Genomic DNA, 15708 nt, shown 5'->3' on the forward strand with positions numbered 1-15708 from the left:
ACACCCCTGGTACATTCACTATAGCTGTCCAGTTTCCCTGCTTTTTAGAGTTTGGTAAGAATCCATGCACAGCTATAGGAACATTCTTAAATGAGAGGTTTTTTAATTATAGAATATAGACCTTAGGTAAGATCAATGAATAGGCTTCACAGCCAGTTGTAATCAATGACTGGAGTATGATCATTTGTCATGATAGCACTGGAAATAGATCTCTTAATCTTTACTTCTGTGCTTTTAAGAATCCTGCTGGGATTTTTGTTTAGGGGTTGGATCTTTTTGGACACCCAAGCAAGCACCCTCATTTCTGAAAGAGCCCACCTTCCATGCCTGCTCAGATTAACATCACATAGGAGAAATTCCATCTGTGCTTACTTACATCTAAAAGCTATAAAGTCCTAGAAATTAGATCAGCCACTTGGACTAAAACACGTTTTTTCAAAGGGCCCATATTTTCGTACCTCACAAGGCAGATTTTCAAGAAGATGGAAGGCAGCCAAAGATTAATTTATTGTGGCAGAGGGGACACTGAGACACTGAAGGTGGTTTTATATATATACGTTCATATATATATATTAGGTGATTAACGGAATCCTTATAGGGATCCAGAGCAAGCTTGAGTGAAGTTTTGTTTGTTGCTTTCAAAACTGTCTTTTATATATATATATAAACAAAACAAAAAATCATTTATTTGCTGTATCAGGAAGATCTCTCTTGGTTCCATTTAATATCCACAAGGGATCTGTTTGGGAATTGAAAGACTGGCTGGATTTACTAAGTCAAATAACATTCTCATTCAGTAACTACACCTGAAAACAGCACCTACCCCTTCCGATCCTGGAGCATACAGTTTATGTGAAGCTTCTCTTCAGTAGAGATCTCCACTATCAAGTTGTTAAAAGCAGAAGAACACAAAAGTGAAAATGCTAATGGCATTGAAATGAGCTAAGCTATGAAGCAGTGCAGTAACTTAAGCAAAGCATGTAAACACTGGGGCTAAATGTATACACATTTAACACACATTCCACTCCCCCCCCCATCCTGGAAACTGTAGTTTGTTAAGGTTGCTGGGAATTGAAGCTCTGAAAACTACACTTCCCAGAATTCTTGGGTGGGGGGATGTGCTGTAAATTATGGTGTGTTTGCAGTCTGGCTCGCTGCTAGAAGGAAAATTACACAGCAGAATAGCCTACAGAGTTTAGAAGCAGTGAACAGATGAGTGACCATTTGACATTATCCCACCAAGACAAGAAGAAATTATGCATGCGAATTTAACAGAGGCTTTTTGGGGAAGCAGTTTAATTTCAAGGTTCCTGACCAGACCTGGAAAACCCATAACAAACTTGGGGTCATTGATTCAGGATAGTCCAGAGAGGGATGTAGCTAAGTGTCATGTGTACAAAACATTTTCCCCAGGCAGAAATAAAAGAGAAATAGCTACATTTCAAATGCACAGTGAATGATCAAGATTGATTTCAAATAGAATTGCCAATGAATTCTGCCAAACCAATTTTTTTAAAACCTAGATTTGTCAAGTCCACACATCATTAATCCATTTCAGATGTTTGGGGTGCAAGGCAGGTCTGAAATGGATCCACACTGGACTTCTGGACACCTCCAGAGGCTGGTACATGGCTATGACATTAATTACCCAAGGCCTAAAGCAGGTATGGGGAACCTGTGGCTCTCCAAGTGTTGGTGGACTTCAACTCTGATTATATCTGACCTTTGGCCATGATGGCTGGGGTGATGGTAGGTGGAGTCCAACAGCATCTGGAAGGCCATAAGTCCCCTGTCCCTGGTCTAGAGAGGTCTGTCTCTGCTACAGAATTCTTGCCACAAATTGGGCTGTCCTCACTGCTTCACTATCCTCTTTGCATTCAGTCACTGCTTTATGATTTAGCATAGAATTCACGTACAGATTGCCACTTTTGAGGCTCACACCTACGGGTTTTCAGTGTGTATAGATGCAGTGGAAAAGTGCTGAGAAGACTAAAGTCAGTTCCTACTACATATCCATGCAACAAAGTCCCTCTCCCAAAAGCCAAGATCGGCACACATAACCAAGCTACGCGCAGAATTTGTACTAATTGCCACAGAGAAGTGGCCTTTTTATGGGAGTTTAATTTTGGCCCCAACCTAGAACACATGCACTGACAATAAGAGGGCCAATAGCTCAGGGGCAGAGCATCTGCCTTGCATATAAAATGTCCCAGTCTCAATCCCCAGCATCTCCAGGATAGGGCTGGGAGAGACTCCTGCCTGAAACTCTAGGGCACTGCTGCCAGTCAGTGATGGCAATACTGAGTGAGATGGACCAATGGTCTGACTCAGTATACAGGAGCTTTCTAAGTTCCTCCACTGAGAATTTATTTGATTCATTTCCTACATTTATATATCACCTTTCCTGCCAAGGAGCTCAAAGTGGTTCTTTCTTCTCCATGTTATCCCCACAACAGCCCTGTGAGGTAGATTTGGCTGAGAGACAGCGACTGGCCCAAGGTCACCCAGTGAACTTCTTGGCTGAATGGGGATTCGAACCCTGGTCTCCAAGGTCAGAGTCCAGCACTCTCGCCATTGCACCACACTGGCTCACACTAATCCTGAACTTCATTTGAGTCCACCACATAAGTCAATGCTTCACCCTTACCGGGGTTGTGCTGCTGCCTCCGTAGAAGGTTACCTCTTCCCAGGTAGCAATAAAAACCGCCACAGCAGAGAAGGACGGCAGGTTCTTGAAATATTTCTGGATATCTTTGGAAACTTTCTTTAGGAGAGTAGGATCTGCGCTCTCTCGGTAATAGATTTCACCTCGGATGCCGTTATGGACATCAGCCCAGAAAGGGGCAATGAAAGCCCGGCCGTCAGCCAGGGGGAAAGATTCTGGCGTGAACTGGCTGACCAGCACATTAAAGGAAACGACACCATTGTTGTTGACCTACAAGGGAAAGCAGTAAGATTTATTTTAAGCCAGTGGAAGCTTTGGCAGCAAGAGTAAAAAAAGTCAACCTGAAATTATACTCGTGTTAGGAAAGTCAGTGGTAGTGGCTGGGCTAAGCAATTATGGGCTGTAAATAGGGCTATATATCTAGGCTCCCTGGTGGCCTTCATCTTACCCTGAGGCTGGGATAAAATTAAGATTCAAAAATCCATAGAGAAATGAAACACAAGAGGTCAAACACCATGGAAATTTCCATACTCTGTACTTTCATCGTGACCTTTTTCCCCCCACAGAAAGCTCACTGAAAGAGACTGATTTAAGCAGATCTGTGGAATAGGAATGGAAGAGACATTTTATTCATTGCTCATTGAAAGGCGAACTTACCTAATTCACACTTTCCAAAACAAGAAGGAAATTGAAATATAGCAATCCTTCAAAATTTGCACCTCTGAATTTTGCAGTTCTCCAACCAAGTAATGTGTACAAAAATGCATTTACCAGTGTAAAAATGTGCATGTAAGTGCATCTATTAGTGAAAAATAACATAAAAAATGTATTACATTAGGGCAAACCGCTTGCAAACAACGTGTATTTTAGTCAAAACCATATACAAAAATGTGTTCATTAGGATAAATTCACACTAAAATGCTGATTAATTCACATGAGGATTTAAAAAAAAAATTAAAATCACAAATTGCTGTGGAAATGTGAAAACCTGAATGTAAGACTGGAAAAATGAGAAAGTTGGAGAACCAAAACTGACAGATTGGTCCATCCCTACTGTAGAAATGATCTAAGCCCAACTCAAAAACAATACAGTTGGCCTCACACATATATACCAACTCTGTACTTTTCCTGCAATCTTCTCCATAAGACACCAGATTTCCATGTGTAGGGAATTTTCCCTGGGGGAACAATCAGATGTGCAACCCCACCCCACCCTACTGCAATCTAAAGTGGTACCATCCATCAAGGGCTTCAACACATGATTCTACTGCTTGGCTCTTAGGACTACACCACATCAAGCCTCAGGGTGGGGCCATCATGCTTGAATGTTTCCCCATTAAAGGAAAACCTGCGTGCTCACAGTAAATTAGCATGTGAGGGAGAGGAATTCAGCCAAATCTCCTCCTTGATAGGTTAGTTTTGGGTGTGCAGGAAATTCCTTTGTAAGAGAGCATTCAGACATTAAGTCCTTACCATCTCCAGGCTAAATGGTATGATATAGGAAGAGTTGCACCATATGATTCTTTTGCACGTGTAAATCAGTTCACAGGCTCACATGGTCCACACATGTCTGACATCATGCTACAAGTGTGTATGGATGTGCTACATTTTACACTGTGGGTCTCTCCAGACGTCGTCCTTTTTATTGTGCATTCATGATAATTCGTGTTCCTGATGCTATCAGGGCGGTTACATGTAATCTCACTTTCAATATTGTTGATTTTATTTATTTATTTAAGCTATTTCTATCCCGCCCTTCTACACTGTAACAGGGCACTCAGGGCGGCTTACAATAAAATCAAACATGTACACAATAAAAATTGTACACAATAAAGATCACAAAAACATTAAAATAAATTAAAATACACAAAATGCAATTAAGATACATCAAATACTACACACACACATACACACATATAGGGAATGGTACTGAAGGGACTACAGGTGTAAAATTTAGCACAGAAGGCATAAAATCAGTGTCAGGCTCTACCCTCAGTCCCTCCCAAAGGCTTTCCAGAACAAGATAGTTTTCAGTAGTCTCCAGAAAACCTGAGGGAGGGAGCAGAATGGGCTTCTTGGGGTAGGGTATTCCAAAGCTTGGGGGCCACAGCTGAAAAGGATGTCTCCCATGTGCCTGTCAGTCTAACATCTTTCATTCCAAGCACGCAGAGGAGACTAGAGGCAGATGATCTTAAATCCCCGGCAGATACATATGGGTGTAAGCGGTCCCTCAGGTACACCGGTCCAAGGCCATTTTGGGCTTTAAAGGTCAGAACCAGCACTTTGAACCAGGTACTGTTCGTACCTGCAAAGGTTTTGGGGTGATCATACTGCTTCATTTCCAATCAGCACTTGTCCTGATGAAATCCCATAACTTTTTATATGCTACAAATATTCTGGTTTATCCCTCCCCCTGCTTTTGTTGAACTATAGCCCCACCGGACAGCAATAGTGTGATAGCATTGGGGAAGGATCACAAGACAACCTAAAGCAGAATAAATTCACCACTAATGCACTATTACTGTGTGAACATCTTGCAGAATACACACATAATAAAATACCTGTCTGGAGGTGCCTTTTGAGTGAATCATTCTGACATTTGTTCTAGTGGTTAGACTTTGGATGCAAAGCCACTTGGAGTTAAAGGTTGTTTTTTTTAATTGTACAGTCTTTTTGTTTGGGACACATCTTTAAATGCCCAGGATGTAAAGATATGGGCCCACATGCATTTTCATTTTTGAAAAATATACTTTTTGTCTTAAATATATATTGTTGTTTTATAGAGCTCTTGTTCTGGCAGTTACTACACTTTTCTTGCCTTTTAGATAAGGAAAGACAGACATATGAAAGAATGAATGGGTTGGCACCATCTACAGGGTAGATTCCTAGCCAGCAATGGCTAGGTGGGCCCACTTGACTGCTAGAAAATGGGATGAAAGGTGACAGGTCAACCCTCTTCCCAGTTCCCCAAAGGGGACTGCCAGCATGTCCCATTGTCACAGCTGTCAGTCCCTTCTCTAGGGTTGGGATTTTGGGGGGACATCTCTGGACAGGGCCTTCCTAGCAGTGGCCCCACATCTGTAGGATTTGTTTCCAAGCAAGATCAGGCAACTCCCATCCCTACCAATGTTCAAGAGAGCTCTGAAGAAATGTTTGTTCTCTGCTGCTTCTAAGGAGTTTTTTTTATGTTGTGTTTTTATTACTGTGCCGGGCAGATTTTTTTAATGTGCTTGCTAATTTTAAGGTTTTTAGGGATTGTATCCAACTTACTTTTACCCTTGTGTATTAATTTCAGTGGATCTACTCTGAGCAGGAGTAGCACTGGATACAACCCTTGGTGTTTTGAAGTTTTAACCTGTGTTTTCAATCTCATATTGAACATCAGGTTAATAATGTTAAAACATGCAACTGAGCACATGCTTTGCATGCATACGGCTGCAAGTTCACTCCCTTGCATCTCTAGTTAAAGTTATCAGGGACCAGAAGATGGGAAAAGCCCCCTGCTTGAGACTCTGTAGAGCTGCTACTAATACTCCGGAGAGCTGCTTCCAGTCAGAGTAGACAATACTGGGCTAGGTGGGCCAATGGTCTGACTCAGTTTAAGACAGCGTCCTATACCACAAGTCGCTGTTTGCATCACCTTTTTTCTTGATCCTGCCTTGAAGAAATCATTTGTGTCTTTTCAAGCACCACAAATAAATGGAACAGCTTGTTTACTAAACAAACAAACAAATAAATTTTAGAAATTCCTGAAGCCAGAACGAAATGATTCTTTATTTTCCTGCAGCGGTTCCTTCCATACTCTTGTTTCTTGTCATGCAACAGGAATAAATGTTCGACATGTCAAGGCCTGAGCATTGCTTTGGTGTTTAATCGCCTGCAAAAGGCAATTTATTGCCTTTTATATTCCTACCCCACAAACATTAGCCCATTAAATATACCTTAGGTTTTCTTAATCATAAAGCCCATCAGTTCATAAACCCTAACAACTTGTCAGGTAGGTTCCAATAAATCTCCCTCTACACTGAAATGCTAGAGGAGATTGTGTTTAAAATGCAGACATTCATGGCAGGGAAATGAAGAATAGGGTCTGGCGGGTTCTGCTGACCTAGTCCTGTACTTACAAAAATGGTCCTGTATGGGACTCCGAAGAAGATGAATGGGAAGGAAAGCTTGATCTCTGTGGAACTGCCATCATCCACTTTGGGAGTTTTGGTGTCGTTGGGCCAGAACGGATACAAAATTGCCATGGCCTGAGCTGTAATTTGGACATATGCATATTATTCAAAGGCCCACTACATACCATTGCAGTCATCACTGGTACACAATCAGAAACATCCCAGATCCCTCACCCTAAAAGCCACATTAGTTTTGAAAACCCCAAATTGCTACCCATCCACTAAAATGCTTCTGCATCTGGGGTGAGTCATAACTGATCATTAATAATTACACATGCATTCACTATGATGACACAGAATTTAAGGACAAGCAAAAGTGAAACTCAGAGTAGACCCATTCATATATATGTGTGTACTTAAGTTACCAATGACTCTTGATTTCAGTGGGTCTGCTGTGAGTAGGACTAGGATTGGATACAACCCCTGAAATTTTCCTGCATTTTTAAACTTACTTAACTCAATCAGGGTCACATCTGCACTATACAGTTACAGCACTCTTATACTATTTTAAACAGTCACAGCTTCCCCCAAAGAATCCTGGGGACTGTAGGTTGTAAAGGTTGCTGAGCGTTGTTGAGAGGTGCCGATTCCCCTCACAGTTACAGTTCCCAGAGTTCCCTGGGAATTGTAGCACTGTGAGAGGAATAGGAGTCTCCTAACAACTCTCAGCACTCTTAACAAGCCACACTTCCAAGGATTCTTTGGGGGAGCCATGGCTGTTTAAAGTGATGTGATGCTGCTTTGAATAGAGGGAGCCCATGTAGGGTTGCCAGGTCTCTGGTTTTTGCCCAGAGACTCTGGATTTTTGCTCTGGACCCACCAGGGAGCCAGGGCAAGCTGATGCCCAAGGGACCCCGCATGCCTGGAGCTGGCCCTGCTGGTATCTGATCTCACGTTATGGTTGTACATTATTATTTCAGAGCTTGGAAAAGTTACTTTTTTGAACTACAACTCCCATCAAAAAAGTAACTTTTCCAAGCTCTGTATTTTCTCTACAATTTAAGTGTGCTGTTTTTCCTTGGGGTGGTCATGATTCCCCTCTGTTGTTTTTATCCTGAGGGACAGATTAGGCTGAGAGATGGTGAGTAGCCCATGATCACCCAGTAAACTTTATAGTTCATTTCCATTTTAAAAAAATAATGAAAACAATTCACATGCAGGCAAAGTTTATTAAGTAGATCCACACAATATGTTTAAAGCACATCCAATTCACATTTAAAGCACATGACTTCCCCTAAAGAATCCTGGGAAATGTAATTTCCCCCTCATAGTTCCCACCACCCTTAAACTACAGTTCCCATGATTCTGTGGTGGGATTCGTGTGCTTCAAATGTTTGTTATAATGTGCTTTAAATGAATGGTTTGGAGACGCCCTAGGTATGTTGTGCATTCATTAGTGAATTGAAAAGGACAATTTTAAAAGATACTTTTTTAAACAGGGGAAGGCCTGTAGCTCAATGGTAGGGCATATTCTTTGCATGCAAAGGTCCAAAATTCAATCTCTGGAAAAGACTATTGCCTGGAATCCTGGAGAGCGAATGCTAGTCCATGTCATCAGTACTGAGCTAGATGGTACCAAAAGGCCTGAGTCGCTATAAGGCTGATTCCTTTGTTCATAAACGTGGACAGAGACCCAAGGGCCACAGTGACTCTTTAATTTATTTATGTATTTTATTTACAACATTTATATACCGCTTTATTGTAAAACACCTCAAAGCGGTTTTAAAAAACATTTAAAATAATAAAACCAACAATGAGTTAAAAACAGATAAAAAACATAATAGCTTCCACTTGCATGGGTAGGCATGCCTAAACAAAAATGTTTTTAGCAGGTACTGAAAAGAGTACAATGAAGGCATCTACCTAATGTCAATAGGCAGAGAATTTCAAAGTGTAGGTGCTGCCACACTAAAGTTTCGATTTCTTACAAGAGCAGAACAAGTACTATGTGGCACCTGTAACATAGAAAGCACACCTTGAACTTGGCCTCATAGCAAATCAGCAACCAGTGCAGATTTCAGAGCAGAGCTATGTACTGATAGGGTTTTACTAATGTCAGCAATTGTGCCACAGCATTCTGCAGTAACTATAGCCCCTGGGTCAGTCTGTGCTACATGGGGATTTCTGTGACCTTGGCTGACTGGCTGCCAGGATTTTTTTAGTTTTGATTTTTGGTTGTGGTACTGATGCTGAGTTTTCTGCCTGATTCATAGGGATCTGGTTGTGGTTGATATAGTATTGCATTTAGGAAATCATCACTGTCTTTTCTTTTTCTTTTTCTATTTGCATTTCATTTACCTTACATCCATAGAAGCAACAACAGTGGTTTCATATGCTCAGCTCCAGGGCCAGTGCCAGAGGGTGGCCAGGTTGGCCCTGGCCAAGGGCCCCTAGGTCTCAAGAGGCCCCTGGAGGGCCCCTCCTTAGGGTGGGTGGGTAGTGCTCCCTTCTGTGATCCGCACCACGGATCACGAAAGGAAGTGCTACCCACCCTAAGGAGGAACCCTTCAGGGGGAGGTAAGTGGGTGTGTGGGTGTGCATGCGGGTGCCGGGTCCAGGGCAGGCTGGTGCCCAAGGGCCTGGCATGCCTGGTGCCAGCCCTGCTCAGCTCAACCCCCTTAAACCCACTGATGATGCACCTTGTTGGTTGCATGTTAGTTTGTTTCTTGCCAAATAGTGGTAAAAGAGAATTCACGTACTGGGAAGTGTAGCTGCAATTGCTGTTGTTCCCAAGCTACTGTCTGTGAAAGTAGACCAAACCATATGTGTTTTCTTTCTGTAAATTATTACTCACTGGAATTGGGTTGGCTGTCAAAGTGAGTTTATAGTGGCCCACAGAGTAGGCAGAAAAAGGTAGAGAATCTTCATAACTGTTACTCATTTCTCAAGCCTTTCTCTGAAGTGAAGGGTCAAGTCTGTAAAGAAGTTTGGAGCAGCCATGTTAAAAGGCAGGGGCAGGGTATTCCAGGCAGGGGGTTGCCAACCTTGCTTGGATATGAATATCTTTGCAGAGGATCCTTAGTTATGCTTTACCAACAGCACAATCCAAACCATATCTACTCAGAAGTAAGTCCTATTTTCTATGGGATTTAGTCCCTTAGTAAGTGTGTTTAGAATTGCAGCCTTCAGGGGCATTCATCTTTACTCCTGAGTGCTCCCCTCTAACGTCTCCACAACACTCGGCTCTCTCTTCCTACAATGACTTTCTGGTGACTGCCTTGGCCTGAGGGCACTTAAACCCTTCTTGCCAGAAGCAAATAGGCTAGATGAAATGTTCCTTACCCAGGTTCCCTAGGCAGGTGAGAAGGAACGATCCTGTTACTTCAGCTGGACCTGGGAACACTCTCATTTAGCTAAGATTTCTGTCTTAATTTCCAATCAGATAAATGTTTTTGTTTGAATTGTATGCTCCATGCAAATGTGGTTGATGTTTAATGTATCATGCTTAATGACATCAGTAGGACCTGCCCCTGAAATCTCAGGGTTTGGGATGTTTCTGACCTGGCAACCCTAGGCCCATGACAGACACAATGAATCTGTTTGGAAAATGCATGGAAAAGAGGGCAACTGTCCTGGCTGTGAAGATCAGTCACACGCACTTGTGAATATTTAAAAACAAAAAACTAGTGCAGCAGCCAGGCTCCACCCTCTGCTGTGACCAGGCACTTTCCCTTATGTTTCAGGGGACCCAGCAATCTGAATACAAGTGGGTGGATCCCCTTTGTAAGCTCTTCCCTGCACCAGACTCTACGGAAGCAGGGCGAGCCCAACACATTTCGGTACCTGTAGTGGAAAATATAAATCTCCTCCTCCCTTCCTGTGATTACCCCAGTGCAAAATTTTATTTATTTTTATTATTTCATTTTATTTATTAAATGTATATCCCGCCCTTCCTCCCAGAAGGAGCCCAGGGTGGCAATGCACCAGAACGTTCTGTGCCAGCCTCCTTGCACATATCTTCATCACTGGGGAGGGGGGAGGGGGAAGGCTTGCATAGAAGAACTTGAGAGGATTGTATCTTGCTGCGTTTATTAGTTTGAAGTAAGGATGGGTGAATCTGTCAATTTTGGTTTCTCTCTGTTCCTTATTTTTCAATCCTAAATTCAGTTGCCCACATGTCCACATCAGTTTGCAAATTCTTTTTTTAAAAGGTCTTCATAAAATTCACCAACATTTTAGTTCAAATTTATCAGAATATACACTTTTGCAAGGCAATTTCCTCCAATATAATGCATTTGTATGTAATTTTCATTAATATATGTGTTTATATGCACACTTCATACTATTCTGTGCATTTTGGTACATGTTACTTGGCTGGAGAACTGTGCTGCAAAATTCAGAGAAGGGCACATTTCAAAGGGTTGGCTGGGTTTCGGTTCGCATATTGTTTCGGAAAGGAAAAATTGGGTAAGTCTGCCTCTAAATGCAAACTGAATCAAATCCCATCCCCTTCCCCCAGCCCTAGTGGGAAGAAGGGTGCTACATAAATGTTCCACCTTAGGCAACAAAATGTTTTCCCACCTCAGTTTTCCACCTCCGACAACAACCCTGCAAAGGACAGGGCTGCAGATCTGCACACCTTGATTTTCTCCTCCTTGCCAGATGTCAAGAGGAGATTTGAAAGCTGAGCTTCTTCTCGCTTTAGTAATGTCTGTGCACCCTCAGAGGCAAACACCTGGTGGGAGTTGTAGAACTCTTTCATATTCAAGCTCAGGCGAGATTTGGCTGCAGGGACTACAAGGCCCTGTGAGACCGTGTCTTGCTGGATTACCAGCAACTTGGAATCTCTAATTAATGTGCACACATATGCATTAAAAGATGAGGAGGGCCGATGAATAGAGATACTCTGCTGGGCCTAGAAAATCCGCTACTAGGGATTGTGCTCATGAACAATCTGGTGCAATGATTAGAGTACAGGTGGGGGACCTCAGACTTGGGGGCCAAATGCAGCCCTCAAGGCCTCTCTTTCTGGCCCTCGGGACTGTCCCCAGGCCACACCCCTCACCAAACCTGCTTTGCTCCCTCCTTGAATGTTTTTGCCTGGCTGGAATGTGTCTTTCACCTCTGATAATGCCTCTTGCTTGTCTGGACGGAGGACAGAGAGGAGTGCGGTGAGCGTGTGTAGAAACTGGCCTACACAACAAAGGTAAAATTTGCATCTATTGCTTGGCCCACTTTTGCCTCTGGCCCCGCCCACCACTGGCATGTGGCCCTTGGAAGGTTGCCCAGAAAGGAATGCGGCCCTTGAGCTGAAAAAGGTCCCCCACCCTAGGATTAGAGCATTAGATCTGGAGAAATCCTTAGGCCAGTCACTCACTCTCAGCCTAACCTACCTCACAGGGGTGCTATGAGGATAGAATAGGGGGGCGAACTACATGCAATACACTGAGCACCTTGGAAGAAGGCTGGGCTACCCCCCCCCATTAATTAAATAAATAACCAACCTGCCTTCCCATTCTAATCCCCTTAATAGCACCCCAAATCCATCATCTAACCTCATCAGAGGGTCTCCTTGGCATGCAAGGTGGTGTTCTGCTTGCTCGCTGCCATGCTGTTCTATGCTATCATACTTAAGTAATGGCAGATAAATGCAATTCAGTTTGCACTGGAAAGCAAATCTGCCTAATTCACACTCTCTGAAACAAGACGTGAACTGCAACACAGCCACCCTTCCAAATGTGCACTTCTGAGGTTTGCTGTGCCAAGTAGCATGTACAAAAAAAGCATATACTAGGGTGTATAAAAATGCATATATTAGTGAAGATAACATACAAAAATGTTTTATTTTAGGGAACATTGTTTTGCAAAACTGTATACATTAGGATGAATATGCACTGAAATGCTAATGAATATTCATGAGGACTCTTTTTCAATAAATAAATCTGGAAACTGAATTTAAGATTGGGAAAATAAGAAACTGCAATTGACGGATTCGCTGTTGAATAATACTACTACCCATTTCTTGCACACAGAGCAAAACACACATAACTATTTTCCTTTGCAGATGATACAGGCTATGAAAGATGTTGCTATGACACATTGAGTGTGTGTACATCTTTTAAATATATATATATATATATGTATATATATATATATATATATGTATATATATATATATATATATGTATATATATATATATATATATGTATATATATATATATATGTATATGTATATATATATATATATGTATATGTATATATATATATATATGTATATATATATATATATATATGTATATATATATATATATATATGTATATATATATATATATATATATATATATATATATATATATATATATATATATATATATATGTATATATATGTATATATATATATATATATTAAATGCAAACACAATGCTTCCAGGATGTCATAAAACAGAGAGACTGGCACACAGCACAGCCAATCAGAAAATCAACATGGATACTGACAGTCTTAATGACTATAGCAAACATTCTTTTGCCGAATAGATCATGAACAAACAAAATCATTTCACAGCTGTTATCTAATAGCTGAACAATTACTGTTTGGGTCACAGCTGTGAAATGTACGATTATTACTTTTTCTTTTCTTTTCCAAACATGTCATGTCAGCCCAACTTTTCCCCCCAACAGCTGCTTTAAACATTAGTCACGAGCTGCAATTTTGCAGGTGCAGCCTCTTCAAATATCCCATAAGGTTGCCTACAAATGGTTCAACCTGATCTTATTATGAAGCAAGGCACTATAGCTGCTTTCTCCTATGGGGACAAATTTACATAGGGTAGTTAAAAGAGAGGGGACTGATGTGCAGCTTTCCACTGGGATTAGGAACTAGTCAGAGAGATGGATTTTGACATCATTCCCTTAGAAATCCAGCGGAATTGACTGGTCACTTGTTACTACACTATTACTACTGTATGTCTAGAAATCCATGCAGGTCTACAAAGCGGCGCACAGAAAGTAACAAGGAAACAAATCCTGACACTGAAACAAAACCTACAAACCCAAACAAAGCAACTCTCCATCAAACACAAAATCAGCTCAGAGAATCACAAAAACTTTTGAAGTAAAACTATATTCACCTAAACAGTAAAAGAGAATAAACAAGAGGAGCCTTCCTGGGGAGATAGGTCAACAACCTTCAGGCCACCACCGAGTATGCCCTGCTCCGCATCACTGCCCTATATATCTAATGGAAGGAGAATGTAGGGCACCTTTTTCTTAGATGAACTGTGTATGCATAGGAGAAGTGGCAATGTGTTAAGTGCTGAGATAGGCTTACTGTGTGGGTGGAAGCAACCAACGACTGCCTCTCTGCAGGCGCAGTTGCTATACAGGAAGCAGGTACCACATGGCTGGCAGTTGCTCGGTTTCACATGCTAAATATGGTGCCTGTCAGATGCACTATGGCAGCGTGGCAGTTGCTTCCAGGTGGTGTGCTTTCACGTGGCTGTAGAATGTGTGTGAATCCCAGAACCCCAGGGACATGTGCTCTCCTCACCTTCCCTTCTGGCTAGTGACAATCGAGTGGAAAGGTGACCCTGAGATTGGGATGGGGGAGAAATTTGATTTAGTTCACATTTCAAGCCGAATCTATCAAATCCACACTTTCCGAAACCATGTGAACTGAAACACAGCCATGCTTCAAAATTCGCACTTATCCGAAATTTGCAACACGGTTTGCCAACCAAACAATGTCTACAAAAATGCTTATGTTTCAGAGAAGTGTGCGTACAAATGAATATGAGTGAAAATAACATACTAGAATGCATTATGTGATGAGAAATTGCATTGTACTTTACATTAGTCAAAACTGCCTACAAAAATGTATTTATTAGGAGAAATTTGCACTAAAATGCTGGAGAATTTTAATGAGGTTTTTTTTTTGCTGGACAAATGTGGAGAACCAAACCTAAGATTAGAAAAATGAGAAACTGAGAGAACTGAAATTGACAGATCTTTCCATCCCCCTGTGCTGACTACATAGTGTCTTAATTCACACTGATTCTCCAGTGGCCTTCCTGCTGCCATGGGGGCGTGTGAAGTGGGCTCTTAAGGGTCAGGGAGCTAGTCTGCAGCCCTCAGCGTGTCTGATTGGAAATAAGTTCAGCTGCAGCCTGTGGAATATGTCTTACTCAGCTTTAAAACTAAGAAGCCATTATCTACACACGCCTGGTTCTTATGTAGCATGGCTTCGAGGGGAAGAGATTCTTATTATCAGTGCAGTATCAGTATCCTGCCTCTGAAAAGCCGAAATACTAACCTTGCTGTCGTATAATTATGAAAGTAAAGGCCACCCAGCTTCTAAAGAACGACAGATGATTCATCCTAGAGGAAGAAAAAGAAAAAAAATGTAACAAATAGCCCTCCAAGCAGAACCAGAACTCACATGTAAATTCTATTTAAAGAGTGCATCAAGATTGCCTCAAAATCATTTGATGAGTCCAGACACTTGGAAATTTGGGAATTAAGCACTGCATCTTTGCACACAAACTCAAAATCTCTTAATTAGGTAGCACCAGTTCATGACAAAATTCTCTTTTGGTGGGGGGTGGGAGAAAGAAATTGCTTGGCTGATGATGTTGGGGCAAATGTGGTGTACAATGTAGGGATGTGGGGGGTGGTAGAAAGTGTTTCCAGTTAACAGGGGCTGAATATGAAAATAATTAAGAAGGAACACTCAATCCTGTAATAACCCCAAACAATTCCTCGGTGATCTCCATGCTGCAAAGCTTTTTGGCTGAACAGATTTTCATTGTATACCAAAATGAGAGACAATTATCTACCATGGTGCGCTCTCATCACTGAAAGACTTTCAAATGTTGTTTTAATTAATCCTTTCCCTCCCTTTCTGTATCAGCTGGTGAAGCAAAGAACA

At 41.7% G+C, this 15708-nt stretch overlaps 1 protein-coding gene across 1 annotated transcript in view; it reads right to left on the minus strand.

The window, feature by feature from the left end:
• TECTA (tectorin alpha) overlaps positions 1–15157 on the minus strand; it is an 87651-nt gene extending 72494 nt beyond the window's left edge. The window contains exons 1-3 of the mRNA XM_061592268.1: positions 15094–15157; positions 6790–6923; positions 2648–2935 (exon numbers count right to left, since the gene is read on the minus strand). Coding sequence (XP_061448252.1) covers positions 2648–2935; positions 6790–6923; positions 15094–15157 — 486 coding nt within the window. The remainder of the gene's footprint in view (positions 1–2647; positions 2936–6789; positions 6924–15093) is intronic.
• Between the last annotated feature and the right edge of the window lie 551 nt (positions 15158–15708).

The sequence above is a fragment of the Rhineura floridana genome, chromosome 12 (genome assembly GCF_030035675.1).
Source record: "Rhineura floridana isolate rRhiFlo1 chromosome 12, rRhiFlo1.hap2, whole genome shotgun sequence".
In the NCBI taxonomy this organism is placed as follows: Eukaryota; Metazoa; Chordata; class Lepidosauria; order Squamata; family Rhineuridae; genus Rhineura; species Rhineura floridana.